General features: G+C 52.1%; 2 protein-coding genes across 3 annotated transcripts in view; one reads left to right on the top strand and one right to left on the bottom strand.

The window, feature by feature from the left end:
• Positions 1-7,844: 7,844 nt before the first annotated feature.
• LOC116626311 (skin secretory protein xP2) lies at positions 7,845-20,651 on the bottom strand. Its single transcript, XM_032395518.1, is given in 6 exon segments — positions 7,845-7,868; positions 9,085-9,188; positions 9,223-9,396; positions 10,074-10,125; positions 10,128-10,189; positions 20,567-20,651. Coding segments are annotated over 6 exon segments (501 nt in total).
• AFAP1 (actin filament associated protein 1) overlaps positions 9,320-21,953 on the top strand; it is a 138,280-nt gene continuing 125,646 nt past the window's right edge. For both annotated transcript variants that reach the window (XM_032395469.1, XM_032395470.1), the window contains exon 1: positions 9,320-9,401. The gene's annotated coding sequence lies outside the window, so the exon portion shown is untranslated. The remainder of the gene's footprint in view (positions 9,402-21,953) is intronic.

Below are 21,953 nucleotides of genomic sequence, written 5' to 3' on the forward strand. Positions count from 1 at the left end.
GCCCCACCCTCGTGGCCTTATTACTTCCCCGAGGCCCCATCGCATGGGGAGTTAGGGCTTCCACATACGAATCTGGGGGACACAGACATTCAGACTATAGCGTTCTCTAGTCTCACCCCAGTGAACGTAATGGCGCTTGTGAACTTCGGGGTTTCCCCCCCGAAAGCCAGGCCACACATACACTGTCTGCCCATCTTGGTAAATGGCACAACTCTATGCACCCTCCATTATGCAAGTCGGAAATGGGCGCACTTTGCTCAGCCCCCAAGGACCACCCACCGGACACATCCTCCTCCCCCCCAGGCAAGGCCCCTCTCTACCTTCTGGGTTCAGCTCAGAAGTCCCCATGTCACACAAGCCCCTCGCCGGTTCTGTAGGAAATCCGCACCCTGGCTGTGCCGGGCTTCATCGCGCCCACCTGCCGTCTCCACACTGGCCTCTATTGACTCTTTCCCTCCACCACCTGTAAAGCTGAGAGGGCTGACGGTTTCATCGCCGTGCTCTGCAACCTGGGGACGGGGTTGGAATATTTGGTAATGAGACGGGGGCCTGTCTGGATGCTGTGCTGACCCCAGCCTGGTCCTTAGTCCCCAGGCTGCCCTCCAGAGGAGAAACCCATCTACTACCTAAGTGAGAGCTGGATCACTGCAGAGCTAGTTTCCATCCCCGTTGTATCCCCCCTCCCCAACCCCCACCTTCCGGTGGAAGAAACCCTGGGGCCGGGGAGGTAGCCCACCTGTGCTAGGCGTTCTGGGACCCAGCACTGCCCCTCCTGGGGGGGGGGGGCGCGTCCCTAGCCAGCACACCTGCTGCGAATTTAACAAAGAAGGACATCAGTGCCACCCTGGTGGCCCCCAGAGGCTGCTGGGCTATTACCGAACTAGGTTTCATGAATAATAGAGGCTCCCTTTCCTTCTGCCTGAATCCTGAGGTCCAAAGAGCATCCCTCAGCTGGACGTCATTCCCGAGAGCTCCCTTCAGCAGCCCTGCCTGCTGATAGCCCTTCTGACTCTGCCCCCCGAACATCTCTCTGTTCTGACACGATGTGCCCCATCATTCCCTCTGGTCCCTCCTGTCGACCTGCCTGTAGCACACACTCGCCCATGCCATCCCCTGCCTGGAGACCCCCCTGGGGGGAGACCTCCGTGGCTGCTCCCTGACTCCTTCACAAGCATCACCTGGCCACCGGCTCCCTCCACACACTCTTCCTTCCTCCTCCCCGATTACCCTTGTTTCTTAAGCAGCCCTTCCCTCTTCCCTCCCACACACAGTGCCACCCTTTGCAAAGGCTCTTTCCTCTGCCTGGAATGCCCCGTCTAGCAAACTCCTATTCATCCCTCAATACCCAGCAGAGACACTATCTTCTCTGCAAAGACTTCCATGATATGACCCCCCCCTTCCCAAACTGTTAGCAGTCTTCTTTCCAACCAGATAGCCTAGTTCATCTACAGATATTTACTGAGCTGGGCATGCATGACAAAACAGATGAAAAAGACACTGTCCCTGACCTCAAGGACTGATCACAAACCCACGGGGGAAATGTACTATGGACTGAATTGTGTTCCTCACAAATCCGCCCATTGAAACCCTAACCCCCCATGTGACTATATTTGGAGATGGGGTCTAGAAGGAGATAATTATGGTTAAATGAGGTCATAAAGGTGGGGCCCTGGTCTGATAGGGCTGGTGCCTTATAAAAAGAGGAAGAAAGTTTCCTAAAAGGCCATGTGAGGGCACAGGGAGAAGGTGGGTATCTATAAGCCAAGAAGAGAGCTCTCAGTAGAAACCAAATTTGCTGGCAGATGATCTCGGACTTCCCAGCTTCCAGATCTGTGAGGGCAAATTAATGTTGTTGAAGCCCTCAGTCTGTGGTATTTTGTTACACAGCTCATCTGACTGATACAAGACGGTCAAAGGACCAGGCCATGGCAGCACACGTAGTCAGCTCCATGAGAGTGAGGGCAGGAGCCTAGCCGGGAGCAGGTGGGGTGTCTGGGAAGGCTTTCTGCACCGAGTGCCACTAGGGCTGAGTCCAGAAGGGTGAGCAGGAGTCAGAGTGAGAAAGAGGGAAGGAGCGTTGCAGGCCAAGGACACAGCCCATGCCAAGGTCAGAGGACAGGAAGCTGCTGGCCACCTCCAGGAGCTGCCCAGCGTGGCTGGGGCAGGGCGTGCTCCCTTCTCTGTGCTCCACGCCGAGAAGCCTGGCTGGACCTGGCTTAGGACACTTGCCCCATCAGCTCATAATTACCTGTACCCTCCGCTGGAGAGATGCTGCCATGCCCTGCCTGGAGCCGCCTGGCACACACCATTCTTACATAATGTGTAGGTCTGGATGCAAACATCTGCGTCTCTGGCTGTGGGATCCGCTCAGCCTCTGTGAGGGGCAGGCCCGGAACGCCAGGGAGTTAATGCAGCTTCGGGAGTGGCTCTCAACCAGTAAGGCATCCCAGGTCTTCCCTCATTGATCGGGACAACTCTGAGCTCGCCCCCACTGGGATGGAGCCCCCGCTGCCCACCGCGGCCACCTGCTCATGGACACACCTCCCTGGGTTCCTTCCCTTCTTCCCCGACCTTCCTCCCTCTGTCCCTGTGCTTCCCGGGATCTCCTCCCACTTAAATGGCTTGTCCTCAGTCCTGGTTTCTGGGTCTACTTCTGGGGATGCCCGTCTTGCCTCCCCCCATCCCAGCCTCACCTACAGGGGGTAGAAAGGTGTTGTTCTTACAGCCAGCCCAGGAGTAAACACAACTGTCTGGCAATAGCATCTGGGGCCATGCAAGGTGGGTGGGTGATCACCACCGTGCTCCTGTAATAAGGCAGGGGCCCTACCCCATGGTCGAAGCCCCACTGCCTATCCCAGAAGCGTTGGGATAGGCTCTTTCTCTCTCTAGCCTACGGAAAACACTTTCTGCATCTCAGGATGGATTTTTATGGCATGCCCACAGGAAACTGCTGGTCTGCAGGGACCTACAGCTCTCTCTTGAGACCCTCTGGCAGCGGGACGAGCAGCTATACCCTCTGTCCTGTCTGAAATCCCTTCTCCCATTGACCTTCTGCCTTGGGTTCCATCTGGCCCACCCTCCCTCAAGGGGGTCTTTGTCCAGCTGCCCTGGGTCACCAGCTCCAGGCTGGCTCCCGACAGGACCCCTGGCCCCAGCAAGTCTGAGCATGCACAGACCCCATGGTCTGCCAGCTTGCAGTCCTGGCCCTCAGCACATCAAGGCCTCAGGCATGCGAGGGCTGCCAGGAACCCGCTTTACCAGCCCCCCCAGTATGGCCCTCTGCTTAAGATGCTCCCTACAAGTCCTATGAGGCTTTGGAGACCAGGCTGCAGGTCGAGCAGCGCCTCTCACCTGCCTGAATGCTTTCTTACCTTCTCTGCACTAAACGCTTGGTGGTCCTTCAAATGTCTCCAAGAGTTTTTTTCTGCCCTAGAGAAGTGGCTAAAAGGACAGCCTTTTGGTTGGGGTTTATGGCCATTTTCTGGGCTCAGATATTCTCCCACAGGCCAAAGAGAGCCCCTCGCACTGTGGGGGGTGGGGAGACATCTCCCATCACTTTTGGGGGGTAAGACCATTCCATCTGTATCTTCATCTCTTTCGGTGCTGACCAGCTATGACGTCTCCCAGACCCCCGGCTCTCCTAAGGGGCAGCCCTTAGTGGGCTTACAATCAAGAGGTCAGCTTCTGGGCACTGGGTCACCCCCTTCTCGGGGTACTCCCAGACACGCCTGCCAGTCCATTCTTGTTCAGAGCAGGACGGCTCTGTTTGTTTCTTTGCCTCAGCCCATCTACCCATGGCCTACATAATGTGTAGGCCTGGATGCAAACATCTGCGTCTTCCTTGCCTGTAACCTTCCCTTCCAGCGGCTTCCCAGACCAACCCATATGCTTTTCTCTAGGAAAGGAATTGTGAGGTTTGCCCCTCCTTCTTTGCCATGGGCTCTCCCGTGGAGGAGGGGTTGGAGGGGCCAGGCCTGGGAGAGGGAGACTGATAGGGATGCTTTTGCCATAATTCCGGGGACAGCTGCAAAGCCTGGGGGGTGGAGGCTGTGGACTCCAGAAAGAGAGCCAGCAGGACCTGGCGGCTGGGGTGGGGGACGGGGAAGAGGGTGGGACCCTGCTCCCTGGCAGGGCAATGGGACAGATGCTGGAGCCACTCAGGAGTGACAAAACCTAAGAGGAACAGCAGGTCTGGGGTGTGGAAGGCAGGTCTGAGCTGCTGCATGTCATGGATCAGGTGCCCATGTGTAGCCCAGGGGAAGGTGCCCCGGCTAAGATGTTTCTGGTTTCACCAGAATATGAACCATCCCTAGGGACGGTGCAGAACCAGTGGAGCGCACCCAGGGGAACACTGGCTTTTTGAACACTTGGCCTTCCCGCATCCGGCAGAGGAAGAGGGGAGGACAGAGGCAACCAAGGAGGGCAGCAGGACAGGGAGGGGAGCCAGGTGGGTGTGGTCAAGCTGAGGCAGGGGAAAGGAGAGAGGGTCAGTAACAGAGCAGAGGGTGAGGTGAGATGCGGTTGGGTGGGACCAAGCTGTGTGGGGCGGAGGAGGCCGACGGTGGGTGGGGACCACGGCCAGTGCACGTAAGTGCTGGTAGGTTTTGGAGGAGATGGATCGACAGGTGTTTTGTTTTGTTTTTTCCTTTTTCTTTCAACATTATAAGACTGTTCCGTTGTCTTTTGACTTCATTTATTTCTGGTAAGAAGTCATCTCTAATTCTTATTGTTATTCACCAGAATATGATGTTTGTTTTATAGGGCTGCTTTTTTCTTAAATCATTTTTTAAATTTTCTTAAGATTTTATTTATTTGAGAGAGAGTGAGCAAGAGAGACAGAGAAGGAGCAGGGGGAGAGAGAGAAGCAGACTCCCCACTGAGCAGGGAGCCCGATGCAGGACTCGATCCCAGGACCCGGGGATCATGACCTGAGCCGAAGGCAGACACTTCACCGACTGAGCCACCCAGGCGCCCTTCTATGGCTGCTTTTAGGATTTTTTTTTAAACCATTGGTTTTCAGCAGCTGTGATATTGGGTACAAAACATTTGTGGCTTCCACCTTCCTTGCTCTGAGAAAAGTCAGCTGCCATATAAGTTGCCCTGTGTGGGGTTGACATAGTGAGCAGCTGAGAGGGGCCCGCGAACAGCCGTATGAGTGAGCTTGGAGACAGAACGTCCCCGGCCAAGCCTTCCCGTGAGACCATGGCCCCAGCCAACAGTTGGATGGCAGCCTTGTGGGTGACCTGGAGGCAGAGGTTCCCCGGGCAAGCCGTGCCGGATGGCTGCCCCACACAAACCGTGACATGATCAATGTCCGTCGTTTTAAGCTGCTGGGCTTGGGGGTGGCCTGTTGCATGACCACAGATGGCTGGTGCGGCCGCCTGTCGGTGTTCACTGCCCTGCTCAACTGACATCCCATCCTAAACTGGGCCCAGCGGCCATGGACGGTCTTTGCTCCCTCTCGGCCCCAGAATCTAGGAAGACTGAGTCAAAAGTGCCATGGAAATGCAGCTTACCTTGGCATCTGATAGTTTGTAATTATGTTTTTCCTTGAGAGACATGTCATTAGAAGAATCTGGGAAGAGGTCTCAGGTCACGAGCCCCACCAAGGGGCCCTTCACAGTATCAAACCGGGTCAGGAATTTCCGCAAAGAGGGTTGGTCTAACTTTGGGGTCAATAAACTCTGATTTATTTTCCTACTGAATGAATGCTCTCTTTACATCAGGAGGACTTTGGGGGCAAACAGGGACTGGGCTCATTTTCTGAGGTGCCAAGAGGTCCCAACATTCATTTTCATATCGGAAAAAACCTTTCTACTAGTCAGAGCTGTGAAACCTGCCTGGACTGGTTCACTGGCTGGTGGCTTTGTCAGTGAACGTGGGGCCCAAACAGGATGGCCACGGATGAAGAAAGAGAGTCAGGCTGAGTTACTCCATGTGACAGACATTCGTTGAATGTCTCTATGTGTCAGTTAGGAATTCTGTAAGTAACAGAAAAATTGACTAACACTGGCTTACACAACTAGGGATTTGTTTTTTCCTACCTAATATGGAATCTGGAGGTAGGTGATTCCTTGTCTTGATTCAGTGACTCAAGGGAGCATGGGCCAGAATCTCTCTGATTCTGACTTTGCTTCTGGTTGTAAAGTGGCTGCTATGGATCCAGATATCACATGTGCATCCAAAGGTAATGATCTCTGCCACTGAGAAAAGGCAGCATCAGCTGTGCTGATTCCTTTTCCCGAAGAGGAAAACCTTCCCTGGAAATTAAGGGTATGCTGGTAAATCTTCAATTCGTGGCTTTCTGGGGGATGGGAGCAAGGAAGAAAGTCCTGACCTAGAGTCGTTACCAATTTCTGTGCTATGAATTCTCCTACCACATCGAATTTCAAGCTACCAACAGGACGTTGCTGGCTGTGGTTATGGGAAGAGATGCCAGGAGCACATTATCTGGCATTTCTATTATACAGTTACATTAGGATGTAAAATCCTCAATAGCATAGGTAATTGTACACTGTAGTAAAATGACTACGAAGTAATGAATTTTGAGTATTTATTTATCTTTATTTTTAATATAACTTTTAATTGTAAGTTTATATCATTTGATTTTTGAGTAATGACTGTGCTTAAGAAGTGACTTTGCAGAATTCTTACACAATCAGCTCTCAAGGTCTGGTCCAAATTGGCTCGAGGGCACCACTATTAGAAACCTTTCAGCCAACTTCCACTATGTCTCACTGGCCAGGACGAAGTCACATGGCCACTGCAGGCAGGCTTGAGGGAGGCCGGGAAGACAAGACACTATTCAGGTCTATAGAATGGGATATGGCCAGGGAGAAGGGGCTGGAAAGGACGGGAGGGCCAGCCAACAAGCAGACTGATTGGTCTTTCTCCAACCGACTGCCCTGGAACAGAACTGTGCTGGGCATTTGGAGCACAGGGTGAGCAAGACACATCCCATTCCTATTCTCACGGGGCTTTCAGCTCTAGGGGCAAGACAGAGGCTTTAAACAAACACGTGTAATTGAGATGAATGCCAGAAAGACGTACAGGGTGTTGTGAATGTCTGTATTGGGGAGGGGTCCTGGTATTAGTTTTTTATTGTTTCAGAAGAAATAACCACAAATGTAGCAGTTTAACACAATGCACACATGTCTTAACAGTTTCTGGGTTACATTTTAGCTGGGTCCTCTGCTCAGGCTTCACTCAACCTGTTGGCCGGGCTGCATCCTCACTTGGAGGCTTTGCTTGGGAAGAATCCACTCCCAAGCTCATTCAGGTTGATGTCGAATTTATATCTGTGGGCCTGCATGATAGGGGGCCTAGCTTTTTGATGGTGTGTCTGTCACAGTTGTGCTTGATGTAGGGGTGGCTACAAAGCCTTCCTGGGGAAAGTGACATTTAGGGAGAAGCTGGAAGTGTCAGTAGGAGTTGGATGGAACAGGGAGAAAGTGTGTCAGGCAGAGGGCAGTATGTGCAAAGGTCTGCAGCCTGGAGTGACCCTCCTTTGTAGTAACTACTTTACTCCCTGGGATGGTATCTTCCTGGTCTCTGAAGACATCCCCAAACCACAGTGGGGGCCTGGCTGGAGAGGAATAGGGAAGCTTCTTATATTCATGGAGGAATTTGTTTGGAAGTTTGGAAGTCAGGCTTTCAGTGGGTGGTGTGTGTGTGTGTATCTGCATGTGCAAGGAAATGGGACCTTATCCATTTATCCATGTATTCTCTCACCATCTCCTGAATACCTTAAGGGCACGAGGCTCCGTTCTATGCAAAGAAGTGAGTCAGAGTCCTGCCTCGTCCTGGAGAGGTCACACTTCACTGAGGGTGGTGGGGGGGACCACTCAGACAGGAAACTCCAGCTGGTGCTGTGAAGGAGGTGGGAATGCAGAGTGGGATTGCATCAGGGAGCAAGGGACATAAAGCACTCAAGGACGGATTTCAGATTTTAGCCTGAGCAACTGTGTGGATGGAAGCCATTTACTGAGAACAAGAAGAATGCAGAGGAGCCGGTTGGGGGTGTTGAACAAAGCACTTGTGTTGGCCATGAGAAGTTAGAGATGCCTCGTGGGCATCCAGCTGGGGATCTGGGAGGGGTCAGGCAGGGTTGGAGATAGAGACCTGGCGATGACCACAGTATGGAACCTGGAAGAGCATGAGATTTCCTGGTTAAGAGAGTCCATGGTGGATAGAAGGGCATCGGGCCCCAGCCATGGGCTCCCCTAGCACCCCAAGATGTAAGGGTTGAGCAGAGCAGGGGGATGGGTCCTGGAGACTTGAGGAGCAGCTCGTGAGGTAGAGAGAAACCCAGAATGCATGTCAGATGATGCTGAAAGATAAAATACAGTGAGGACGGAGGTTTTCAAGATGACCCACACTTGAATACATGGGGGTGAGAGGAGAGGAAAGGAGGGCATTTCAGATGCAAAATAGCAAAACCACAAAGGCTTTGAGGTGGGAAAGGACAACAACTTTGCTCCTGGCTCTTTTTTTCCCCCCAAAGATTTTATTTACGTATTTGTCAGAGAGAAAGAGAGCACAAGCAGGGGGAGCAGCAGAGGGAGAGGGAGAAGCAGGCTCCCTGCTAAGCAAGGAGCCCAGTGCCGGACTCGATCCCAGGATCCTGGGATCATGACCTGAGCGAAAGGCAGACACTTAACCGACTGAGCTGCCCAGGCGTCCCAGCTCCTGACTCTATCATGAGTTAGTGACGCCGAGATATCTCTGGTTCTGCGGGGTAGGGCCAAGTTTGCCTCTACGCCATTCCTAACGCATATCCTCTGTGCTGCGAAAATGTTTGTCGAATGAATAAAAGATGAATGAGTGAACAGGAGAACTGTGTGACTTGGGGCGGCAGGTGATCTCGCTCCTTGGGCCTCATTTTCCCTTTCTGTAATGCAGGCCAACCCTACAAACCTGAGTTTGGGGTCTGGGGTGAGCACAGCCTGCTGAGCAGATTCCGAGTGGACAATACGCCCGGCCCTCCCGGGCTGGGCCTTGGATTCGGCCGCTAGCTGTCCCGCAGCCCCGCAGCCCCGCCGCCCCGCCCCGGCGCGGCCCCGCCCCCTCCTTTGTTTCCCCGGCCCCGCCCCCTGCTCGCTGCTCCCTCCCCATTGGCCGGGGGGCGGGCCCCGAGCGCTGGGCGCCGCTGGGGGCGGAGCGTAGGGGCGCGGGCGGGGCGTGTGCGCCTGCGCGCTGCTCCAGCCGGCCGCAGCCTGGCGCCCGCGGCTGCTCCGCGCGGAGCCGGAGCCCGAGCCCGAGCCCGAGCCGGAGTCGGGCTGAGGCGGCGGCGGAGGCGGCCCCGCCCCGGGGCTCCATTGTTGCAGCGGCCGCGGCTCCTCCGGCTGCTTGGCTCTGTTTCGTTCGGCCCCGAGCGAGTGCCGCCGAGGCGGTGGCCTGAGGTGAGGCGGCGGCGGCGGGGCCGGGCCGGACCGAGTCCGGGACGGGCAGGGTTCCGGGGTCGGGCGAGGGGCTAGGGCTGGTGTGGGTCCAGGGGCTGGACGGGGGTCTCGGGGCCGGACGGGGTCCGGGGCTGGCGAGGGGCCAGCACCTGTGTGGGTCCAGCGGCTGGACGGGGGTCCCGGAGCCGGACGGGGTCCAGGGGCTGGACGGGAGTCTCAGGGCCGGGCGGGGGTCCCGGGGCTGAACAGGGTCCGGGCGGTCAGGGTTCCGGGGCCGGGGGAGGGACCAGGGCCGGTGGGGGTCCAGGAGCTGGACGGGGGTCCCAGGGCCGATCGGCCGGGCTGGGCCTGGCGGAGGTCCCAGGTGGCTGGAGTCCCGGGCCCGGCGGGGGTCTCGAGTTGGGCGAGGTTCTCGGCCGGGTGGGGGTCCGCGGACCCGCCTGGGGTTTCCGGGCTGGGTGGAGGTCCAGGGGTTGGACGGAGTCCCAGGCGGCAGGGGTCCCGGGGCTGGGCGAGGGTCCTGGGTCGGTGGAGGTCCCAGGCGGCAGGGATCCGGGGGCGGCGGGGGTCCCAGGGCCGGGTGTGGCAGGTCCAAGCGGGGCCACCGCGGGGTCGCTGCCAGAGGTGGCGGCCGCCGCCCTGAGCGCTAGGAGGATGGGGACCAGGACTGACCTGGCCGTCGCGCATCTGGGCGCCCGGGCATTGTCTCCGCCTTGGGGGGCACCGAGGGGGCTCCGCGCCTGCTGCGACCCTCTGTGGACCCGCGCGTGAATGCGCGCGCGGGGGTTCTGATCAGAGTGGGGACACTGTCTCGGTCCCCGCTCCCCTTACGGTTTGGCTGGTTCGGTGTGTCTGTGAAGGTAGCTCTGCGTGGGCCCTTGCGCGTGGGGAATCCCAGACAGCCTGCCAGTGGGAGAGACTGTTTCTGTCTTCCCTCCCCCCATGGTGTGACCGGGTTACTGTGTCTCATTGAGGATGACTGCATGGACTCTGATCGTGGGGGCCCTGCTCACCCTGAGAGTGAGAGGCTCTTTCTCTCGCTCCCCACCCCCATGACTGGTTAAATGAATGCGTTGCCAACGCGGGCTCCTGGTGTCCTGGCACCAGCGAGTTGGGAGACTCTGCCCTGTCCCTCCCCCGTCTCGGGGCTTGTAGGGGTGTGATCCCACCACCACCACCCCAGCGCGTGCGCCCTGGCGCGCGCGTTGGTCTGTGTGGTGAGGCGGTCCTTGTGCGGGTAGGGGAGCCCGGCGGGGTGTAGCGGGTTGTGCACCAGGGGCGCAGTTGGCCTGGTTAGGACAGCTGACTCGCTCTTTTATTGTTTATTGTTGTTTTTTTTTTTTTTTTTTTTTTTTTGCCAAATGAGCAGAAAGGGGAGCGGCATCTCAGGGCTGCCCTTCTCCGGGAACCCACCCCTCTCCGTGGCCCGGGTCCCGCGGGAACGCGGGCTGTCACCTTGCCGGACCCCTCGTCAGGCCGCCCCATTTCCTGCTCCAGCGCGAGAGCTGGCTCTGATTGGAGGGAGCTGAGCCCCTCTGCCCGGTGCTCCTTGATTTCTTCCGTTAGGATTGGGAAGAAAAAAAATCTTTAAAGCCAGATTTAACTTTGTAGCGCTCAGCGCCTGGAGAGTGGAGGAAACTCTCTTGGCGGGCTGGAAAATGCATTTGAAGGAGGAGAATCCACACCCACGGAATGAGGCCAGAGCAGTTACAGTTAGAGGTCAAGTTGACAAAGGGATAGGGAGGGTGAGGTTGTGGGTGGAGAAACTCAGATTTCAGCCTGATGTCAAGACTTGATGCCACCTTCAGGCTCTGTATCTTTCAGCCACTTAAATAAAGTGGAAACACCTACAGTGTCCCAGGGATAATTCTCTTCTCTGGGGGATGCAAAGTTGAACAAGACAGTCTTTTCCTTTTAGGAGTGTTTTGTTCTGGTCCAAGGCAGAAGACTGAGGCATAGGCAGAAGTAGTTCTAATATCCAAACTGAAATTCTTTGTGAACAAGATGGTGTATAAATAACAGGAGGACAGGACGAAAATGTGGTAATAATGCAGTTGTTGCTCTTACACAGTCCAAACTCAGCATGCAGACCCCTCTCCCCCACCTGCAGCTCCTCTTACCCATTCTTCCCTGTCAGTTTAGGTGACTCCTCCTCCTGGAAGCCTTCCCTGACTCCTATGTCCTGCCCTCTAGAGCTGAGGTCTTCTAGGACAGAGCGGTGAGCTGTAGTATGGTGTGATAAATGCTCTGATAGAGATGCGCACAGTTTGTATCCAGAGCTGAGAAGAGGCGTATTTAAATGGGAGGTGTTTTTTTTTTTCCTGTACCATGGTTCCAGATATTTCATGTGATTTATTTCTTCACAATTCTGCAATTTTTCAACTCTCCAAAGGGTTTTTAGAATAATATTTGCTGTTACTTCCTAGTGTTTGCTGCACGAGTGAGTATAGGGTACTTGATTAGCATTCATTCGGTCTAATTCTGCCTCCAGAAGTAAGTTACTGCTTGTTCCAGCAAAGCTACCCCTTCTGGGCTTGACTTTCTTCACCTTTGAGAGTCTTAACACGGGGGAAGAATCTTCTTAGTCCTAAACCTTTAATTCTTTTAACCAAATAGAGCAGAGGAAAGCTCTCTTAGCACAAGTGGAGATCTTTAAAAATACAGATTCGAAAGTGGCAGTTCTTTTCTTTTTCTTCAAAAAGTTTAGGTGCATGGGTGTATCCTTTGTCTCAGATTTAAGGACAGGAGTCTATGAAGGAAACTGAAGCAACATTTTGATATTGTCTTGCATATTCTTTATAATTATGTTGTCCTTGCAACATCTGCATCGTATCAGATTGGTTTGATGTTTTCCTTAATGAAGTCATTGGGTGCAGAACTCTTGTCTGGAGCATTTCGTTGATCTTTTGAGTGTCATATGAAGGCGGCCAACTGTAGGCTTCTGTATGTCCCAGTCTCTCACAGAGATTTTAATTTGGGGAGTCTGAAATAAGTGGAATTTGGAGAGTGCCTTGAGTAGGTGCGTGTGACTTTATATAATGGCTTAAAGCACAGTTTAAAATTGTTGCTTGCAAAAAATTATCTCCAATGTTGAATGGCCTGTAAGGAAACTCCAAGTCTAGGAATATAGTAATTAATCCTTTAAACTATTAATCCCCTGTCCAATTTATCTGTTTAGTAAAATGGGAATGTGGTGTGCTTGATTTCCTGAAAGCCACATGTCTGTCTATAGAAAGGATACATAGTTTTCTCTGCTAGTCTTCTTTGGGGATTAAAAATAGGATAAACCGGGATTAAAAATAGGATAAGCCGTCTGGTAGCGATGCCAGTGAATTAGGATTTTCACTTAACTCAGTAGGAGTTTTGTCCCTTTTTGTTTTGCATCCTTTCCTAATTAAAAAGAAAGTGCTTTGTTACATGCTACATGTGGTTTGTTAGTGATTTTATTTTAGGAGGGGCCTTCGGAAACTCATCTGGATCTTCTTTGTGGTTTTCTTAGGATGTACTGATATTCTCACTGAAACTTAACTAGTTAATGCTTATTCTGTGTCGAGATGACCATTTCATTCATAGACGGCTGGATCTTTATATGGATCCAATGAAAAGGAGTCTCCCATGGAATGGAATGCCTGGGGTTAGAGATGGTAGAGTTTGGACTCTGCATTTCAAAGTTGTCCTCTCTTGTTCTTTACTGAAGGAAGAGAGGACCCCTCACTCCCACCCAGGGACCCAAACACAAAGCCTCATTCACCCTGCTTTCAAGGACTGATGGTGCTTCCTTTTTTTTTTTTTTTTTTTGAGATTACGATGTTCTATAAATCACCTTTTTTTTTTACGTATTATATGCCTCAAAGTCAGTCTTTGGTGTTCAAGCCTAACCTCCACCTCAAACCCCATATCACCCACCAAATGGATTTTCTTCTCTCTTTTTAAAGTCCTCACCATGTATGTGCCTGTTATCACAGGCTACCTCACCCAAGATCCTTTTGGATGTCGGCAGGATGTAAAGACAAGTGACACCGTGAAGACTACTTCCTTTGGTTCTCTGGGACAGGAGACATGAACTAGAGCCTCGGTCCTAGTAAGGCTTTTGTGACGTCCAAGTGCATCTTTGGACTTCAGCTCCCTCAGCTGTAAAATGGAGTTAGCTGTTCATTATGCCTCTTCCGTGTAGCTCAAGAGGTTGTTCTGGGGACGCAATGAAATCAGGGAAGTAGTGCAATTTGTAAGTTGTAAAATATGATGTTGCCAAGGATTTTCAAAAAAATTACTTCATTAACACTTTAATGAATCCAGGTTGTTCTTCAAATCTCTAACTGTTTAACGTCCAGATGGCCCTTAGTGTGAGCTGTGTCAGGCAACTTCATTTAGGATTTTTACCTTTAATTGGCCGGTGCTGTTTGATACTTCAGCATTGTGGGGAAACATCATGTTGAGTCACCACTAATCCTTTGTAAGCAAGACGATGGCGTGTGTATAACGTAGCCTTTAACTGTTTCTTCAGGCTTGCGCGATCCCATGGATGCTCCTTTCACGAAGCACACTTTCTTGACATTTCAGTTCCTGAGTGACCTGTCTTGCCGTAGGAAAAGGCAATAGGCAGTCTGAGGTCAAGGTCAGCAAGCACTCGCCGGCTCACATCGGAGCTACCCAGCACGAGTGGGCAGCAGGCATCAGCTCCAGGGTTTCTCGGGCCTTCCCCTCCACAGACCAGCCTGCTCCGGAGACTGCAGTACTTCCCAGTGTCTCTTTCTCTCCCTCCTGCCTTTTCTTCCTCTCTACCCACTGCTCAGTGCCTCCGAGCTCCCCCCATCTCCCAGTGGGAGGGATACAACGGCTGATAAAACACAGCACTAGTCCTCAAAGAATCTACCTTTTATACACAGATATTAAATTATACTGTCACGCAACTCAACAAACCTTTATACGGGTTACCTGCGACGTGCCCAAATCCTATGGTAGATGTGGACATATGAGGTGGGACGCCGTGACTCCTGCGTGAAGGGCGGGGGGCTCCATGGTCCAGGGGGAGAAGCAAACCTGGGTATGATCTCAGTACCATGCAGTAAGCGCTGCCAGAGGTCCGTAGGAGAGTTTGGGGGCCGGGATGGTGCACACAATCCAGCATTTATTCCCCTACATACTACTTAGAGTTTATCAGGCAAGACAGGTATCCCAGGTTTCTAAGTTGAAGGGCAGTGGATTACCCGAAACCTAAAATTTGTAGAATGTTCTGGGCACTTGGTAATTCCCCAAATCTGCATTTGTCAGAGCAAATCTCTAAATGTTTGGCTGGCCATGGCTGTCTGTTGACTTCAGTCGGTTTACTCTTTTCGAATGTCAACAAGGTGACAGCACCCTGCTGGGTGTTTTCACATCTGCCACCGTATGGGCTTCCTGTGGCTGCTGTAACAAATTACCCCACACTCAGCAGCTTTAAAACAACACAGATCTGTCATCTCACAGTTCTCCTGGTGAAAAGTCTAACTCTGGCCTCACCGGGCAAAAAACAAGGTGTGGGCAGGGCCGCGTTCCTTCCTGGAGAATCTGGGGGAGAATTGCTGCCAAGCTTGTGCAGATTATCAGCCGAATATAGTTCCTGCAGTTGTTGGAGTGAGGCCCCTGTTTCCTCTCTGGCTGTCAGCCGGAGGGCCGCCCACAGCTCCTAGAGACCTCTTTCTCGTCCTTGCACACACCCCCATGAGCCCAGAACCAGCAGGGACCACTGAAGCCTACTCCAGCTCTCCAACTTCTGCTTCTGCCACATCTCTTCTTCTACCTAGAGAAAGTTCTTGGCTTTTAAGGGCCCATGTGATTAGATGTGGCTCACCTAGGTAACCCAAGATAACCTCCCCATATAAGGCTAAGTCCCTTTGCCATGTAATGTGACATAGTCACAGCTTCCAGAGATTGGAGCTTGGACATCTTTCGGGACCATTATTCTGCCTTCCACTATTAGCAGATCCATTTAGCAGTGACCGATGAAGTTGTTACTGTTACCTGAATTGATATGTAAGTTAATGAAGGCACCAGAATTTTAAGCCAATCGGCAGGACCGTTAAGATCTCTATTAAATGACAAGACAGTACTTCTGATTCGCTGTTGAGCTGTGGGTGGGGTGAGAGACCCTCAATCAAAAGCAGAGTAACTTTTGTGCTTTGGGCTACTTAAATGGTCCGCTCTGATTAGAGAAGTTTTGCTAAGAAGTCATTAGAGTAATTCCTCAATTAGAAAAACCAGCTGGGGGGGCAGGTGGTGGTGGGCATTTAGGGCCTTGCCTTTTCAAGGTTTACATGAAGGACTCTGTCCTCATGGGGTAGAGAGTGCAGGACTCCATGTCCATTTCTAGAATGGAAACAGCTGAGTCAACCCAAAGGGGATTCACATTCCTGAGTTTTAGAGAGTCTGTTTCAAGGCTGAGGCAAAGCCCAATAAAACCAAGTTTTCACTTTCATTGATGATTAGGAATGAGGTGCATTTCGTGGTCCAGGACACAACAGGTGATGATCACCAAGGATTTAAGACCAAGCATGACCTCATTTGATCATGTAGGTGTTTTTAATCGTTTTTCATAAGGATTTTTTTTTCCTTTACAACAAATGACAAGCTCCGATTTGAAATAAACTTCCTGTAAGAAAGCAGAATCTAGAATTCTAAGGCTTTAAAGCTGGCCTTCGGGAATTTATGAACTGCCTGTGATCCTGGGCTAACATTTTGTGTGTCCGCACCCGTGTGTGTTTAGTGGGGAGAGGAGTTCCAGCTTGCCATTCATTTTCAACGGGGCTGGGTTCCAGAAGGTTGAACACACCACTCAATGTGATCTTCCTGCTAGTCAAGTATCAGATTTTGTTTAAAAATTTAATGCTCATTTTGAACAAAGTTCTACAGGAACACAGTTTTAAGAGTCAAAAGTTCTGTGAGACTTAGAACAAAAACACAGCAATCACCTACCCCGCCCTTCTCCACCCTGATTCCTGCTCCTCAGTGGCCATCATTTTAACATTTCAGCTCTTTCCTCCAGATTTTGTGTGTGTGAAACATCCTACTGTTAAGAAGCCGATTTAGGTCACTTATCCTACCGCCTTCTCCCACTGCCACCTCTTTCTGCCCTGTCCTCTCTGTGTGATTATGTTAAAGGTTTTGCTGAAGAATTCAGCAGCACTTACGACAACTGTGGAGATATTATTCACAGCTGAGATGTTTGGTCTATTTTGATTACATTTCCTTTCTTTTTTCCTAGAGTTTGTTTTGCTTTGTTTTCTTTGTATCTGTCCTTTATTCACCCCTCACCCCAGAAGTGTCAGTCTCCTCTCAGTACATCCACACCCACCAGGTAATAATTCTTCTGAACTTCTCATCCTGCTGCCTTTCCTCTCCAGTGCCTCCTTGCTAGGCCTACTGTGACTGTCCTCCTAGATCTTCCCTATCACCCTGAGAGTTTCTTTCACTCTCTCCTGGGTTAAGATTCCTCCTTTTTAGTTTTCTCTTTTACTCTGGTGGAGCATATACACCAGTAGCTGTCAAAGAAATATATATATATTTTTTGAGATCTTGTATAATGTTGATATTCTCGCATGTAATTGACCATTTGTCTGAGTATAGAATTCTGGGCTAGAAATAATTTTCCTGCAGAATTTTGAAGACACTGCTCAGAATTCCAAGTTCCAGTGTGACAGTTGATGTGTCCAAAGCCTTTTCTTTGTAGGTGACCCACATTTTCCTTTGCGTAATCTTTTAGGCCTTTGTTGTTCCTGGTGTTTGAAAATTTTGTGATGGTCGTGTCATGATGTGGGTCTTGTTTTTGTTCCTTGTGTTGGGCACTTGGTGGGCCCTGCCCCATCCGTGGACTCCTGTCCTTTATTCTGAGCACACATCCCCCTACAGGTCTTCTGCGCTCTTCTCTTTACCCACTCCTTTGTCTCTGATTTCCTTTTTGGAAGATTTCTCCAGCCTTTTCTCTAAACCCTCCTATGAATTTTTATTGCTATATACATATTTTTTTAATATTAGGAACTCGTTTATAGTCCCTGAAAATACATATTTTTTACAGTTCCATCCTTTCTGGTTTTGAGGATGTGGTTAGATGTGGTTTTATTGCGCTCTGCTTCCTGGAGGAAAGGTTTATTTTAATATGGTTTCTCAGTTTGATTATCTAACAAAGTCTGAAATATTTGATAGTAGCTTCATGGCACGACTGCAGTCTGCGAGAAAAATTACCTTTCAGCCCATTATCTATTTTTCAATATGGAAAAGAAAAGGTTACCTCTCCGTCCTTGGCGGCATGAGATACAGCGTTTGTGTTTCCAGACACCTTCTTCAAACACATTTCTTTCCCATCCATGCATGTCGCAGCTAAATTTTGCCCTCCACTTTGTAAATCTAAGAGTGCCCATTCGGTACTCTGTGTGTGGCTGCCATCAGTGAGTTCAGAGTTTGGAAATCCTTGTTTCCTTTTACTCGACCTGGCGCACTCCTAGTTGATTGTACCCATACGCATGTATGCAGCGCTGCTGGGGGCAGGCAGCACTGAGAAATCTCCTTTTTGGGGTCATTTTTTAACCATAAAAAATATTAGGAAAAGGAAAAAGTAGTAGTAGTAATGATGGATTCTTGTTCTGGACACTAGGTAATGGTGCCACATACTAGGGGTATTTTTAGCCACGGTGGGTGGAGCTAGGTTTGGGGCTGTCAGCTAGTCTGGAACTTTCTACCAGAAGTAGTAAACAGAAATGGCTTCTTGGGAGCAGGACACAGGCCTCCTGGGGGGGTGTTTGATGAAGACATGCGTGACAGATGTCCAAAGAGGAAAGGAGAACGCATGGAACCCTACATCGAGAATGGCTCTTGAAAAGTAAATGGTTTTCCGGAACACGTACAGCATGCAATTCTCAGTTACGTTAACTCTCTGATATGGAAACAAAAGTGAAAGTGACAATCAGGATGAATCTTGAGGACATGTGGCATGATATTTTCTTGTGAAAATCCCCTCTTCCCAATCAATTCAGATTTGTACGTTGGGAGGTTATAGGTAAGTTACTTGAATTTTTTCTGCAGATGGGTTATTTCAATTTTCCTGCTCTTGAAGAGCGACCCTCTGTGTCAGTCTGTTCAGGCTGCTGTAGCAGAGTACCAAAGACCAGGTGGCTTGTAAACACCAGAATTTTATATCTGGAGTTCTGTAGGCCGGAAGTCCAAGATCAAGGTGTTGGCCCATTCAGTGTCTGATGTGGGCCCTCCTGGCTCACAGATGACATCTTCTTGCATTGTGCTCATGTGGTAGAAGGATAATGGGGCTCTCTGGGGTCCCCTTTATAAGGTCACTAATCCCATTCAGGGGGGGCTGCATCCTCATGACCCGATGGCCTCCTGAGGGCCCCACCTTCTAAGACCATCCCTTTGGGGGTTCAGTTTCAACGTAGGGATTTTGAGGGAACCCCAACATTCTGTCTGTAGGACCTTCTGAGAAGCTCGGCGTCCTGTATCACCTCCCCCATCACTACTGCATCTGTGGGTTGAGTGCTTACCGTGCCCGAGGCACTGTGCCAAGCACTTCACGTCCACACCTCTCTTCACCTTTGCAGCCACTCCGTGGGGTAGGTCATGTCCTCATTTTGCAGGTGACGGAACGAGACGAGACTCCTGGGGACTAGAGTGAGCAGTCTGTGTGGTGTATTTAAAGTTCTCATCACGAGAAGAAAAATCGGTAATGCTTTACAAATGATCCGTGTGAGCCAGACTTACCGTGGTGATCACCTCACAACGTACACGTGTATCGAGTCCTGACGTTGTACACCTCAAAGCAGTCCGTTGTCGGATGTCAGCTGTATCTCAGTTTAAAAACCAGAGAGGAGGGGACATTGAATAACTTGCTCAAGATCCCATGGTAAGCGGAATTCAACTGCTAAGGCCAAAGCCTGGGCTCCCGACTCCATGCTACCCTGGCCTCTTTATCTGCTCGGACTTCTTGGTGTCTCGGCGCTGAGTTGACTGGTGTGCCAGGAACTGTCTTAATGGAGCTTTTCACAGCGCCAGCAACTTCGCTTGGCGGCCCGGTGGCTCTTGCAGGGCGCTCCTTGTGGTGCGGGCGGGTCTTCAGGGTCCGTGCGCCGTGCCCCCCCGCGCTCACTCCGTCCATCAGCCACTCAGCAGTTAGAGCGCCTCGTCTGGGAGCGGGAGTCCCAGCCCAGGTGGCCCGGACAGCTGTGCGGGGAGGGGGGCAGACGTGTTGTGTGTTCATTGGCTGCTTGGGCTTGTGACAAATGCAGGCAGAGCGGGGAACCAGATGCTCTGGGACGTTAGTGGGCGTGGGGGCATGGCGCCACAGAGGACGTGGTTTGGAGGTGGACTGTGGAGGAGGAGAGGGGTTCCCAGGGTGAAACTGAGCAGCTGGGGCTTTCTCGGCCCTTCAAAGATTCCAGGCGGTCCCCCTTGGATGGCCTTTCCCGAATTCACGGTATTTTTAGTGCAGGGCAGGAAGTGACCACAGCAAAGGAGCTGTCTATCTGCCATGAATGTGTTACGTCTTCGATGTGGGACAGATTGGGCCAACCTGGGCCGTGAGAGAAGAGCCTGGGCCTCCCACCCGGTTGGACACCTGTCAGGCGAGGCCCAGAGGGTGTCATCATGCCTGGACCCCGCGTGCCACCTGTATTTGGGGGAGTGCAAAGGAAGCTTCTGTACTGTGCGTGAGGGCCATCGCACGTAACACTCAGCCCGTCCGTCCTCTGGGTTGAGATAACCCCACAGAACAGAAGGGTTCTACTGATCCACACCCTGCCTCCCTGATGACGGACTGCCCCTTGTACCACCGTGGAGGGCATTTCTGAAGCCTCCGGATCCTGGCAGTCTGTCGGCTGCCCACGGCGCTTGGGGAGAGCAACCAGGCTGAGGGCGGAGACACGGGCCCCCCAGACCCGGGCCAGCATCTGGCTCTGCCACTCAGTGATTAGCAGTGTGCAGCCTTGGGCTCATCGGTAACTTCTGTGAGCCACTTGGACAACGTGGAGACACTGCCTGCTTGGTCAGGGGAGCGGGCGTGCGAGGTAACGAACGTGGAGCGTGCGCGAGGCTTCCTGAGTGTAACAGCACGCCCGGGGCTACTCGTAGCAGTGTCAGCTCTGACTCAGGTGCACCCTGGTGAAGAACAGCACCCAGCCTGGGGGTACCTGCGGCTGCAGCGAAGGGGCGGGCGTGGGAGCCTCTGGCTTGAGTAGGGAGCGGCGGCGCGGAGACGCGGGCGGGATCTGTCATGGTAGCTGTCGGGCGGTGAAATTTGCATCCTTGGTTTGCAGCCACAGGCCTGGTGGACCTGAGGCCGCCTGGGTCTGGCGCGGCCTCCCGGAGCTGCCGGCGGGACGGTGCGGCCGGGCTGTGGGAGGGAGCTTGGGCTGCCTGGCTCGGCGTCCGGGTTCTAGCTCCGCAGGGAAGGCACTCGGAACGGTGTGGGCGATTAAAGTTTTGTTTCTGATTCTGAAGCAGATTTAGGAGTGAGTGAATAGGGCACATCCGAGTCTGCTAAAAGTGGAAGTGAGGGGCAGCGTGGAAAAATCACTTCCTAACGAAGGATCATTGAGTGCGAGTTAGAACGACCCATACCTAAGTTGAAAAGTGGAAACAAACATTTTTTCGTGGCCCTCCGAGAGTCTGGGTGCCATCGCATGTGGTTGGTTGACTGAAAGGGGCCCGAGTGAGGGGCCATCAGCCTCATCCTGAGGCATCTTGCTGTTCTTCCTGGGGGAGAGGGCCGGGACGGGGGTGCCCACAGCTGGGAGTATGTGTGAACCACTTTACGTACAACGTCCCCTTCAATACGAGCTGAACAGTAAATACTATTTTTATTAAAGATGGTGACAGAGGCTTAGTGGTGTTAAGGGACTTGCTCAACATCGTATGGTTATAAGTGGAAAAGTGAGATGCTGATGAACTCTGGGGTTTAACCCCAAAGCCCTTAAACTTTCCTTAATACTCGGTCACTTCCCTGGTGGTGGGGGGAAGGACTAAGAACCCCAGTACATGGGGCTTTGTGGAAAGAGCCTGGGGGATATGATGATGTCTCCAGACTTGGACAAGCTGCGTCATGGTAGAGTTACGGAGTGACCACCTGGAGAAAAGCCCCTGGTTTAAGACTTTTCTTTGTAGAAATAGATGAGGAACAAAGATATGCGAAAGGCAAAGCTGTGTACCCAGCGCTGGCTGGAGCAGGGGGTCGGCCACCCACACTTGGCAGAGACCCAGAGGCAGGCAGAGCAGGGGGGGGCTTCCCAGAGGAGAAAAGGGGGCTCTTGGGTGAGCCTGACGAGGACTGGGGGCCTGGGGAGGCTGGAAGGGGGTTCCTTTCTTTCAGCGGGTTTGGCTTTCTCAGGTTGGTCCTGAGTCCAAAGCAGGACAGAAATCAGGGAAGGTGTCCATTATCGATCCGGTCCTGGCTGATGGTCACAGGGGTTATGGTTGGGTTGCTGGACTTTTCTTAGATAGCAGTCTGTCTTCCTGATCCCTGGATGGGTCACTGTGGGTAAGGGGCTAGGTTGCTCTGGGTAAGGGGCCAGTTCCCTG

This window comes from Phoca vitulina, unplaced genomic scaffold, assembly GCF_004348235.1.
Source record: "Phoca vitulina isolate PV1807 unplaced genomic scaffold, GSC_HSeal_1.0 scaffold85, whole genome shotgun sequence".
Classification (NCBI taxonomy): Eukaryota; Metazoa; Chordata; class Mammalia; order Carnivora; family Phocidae; genus Phoca; species Phoca vitulina.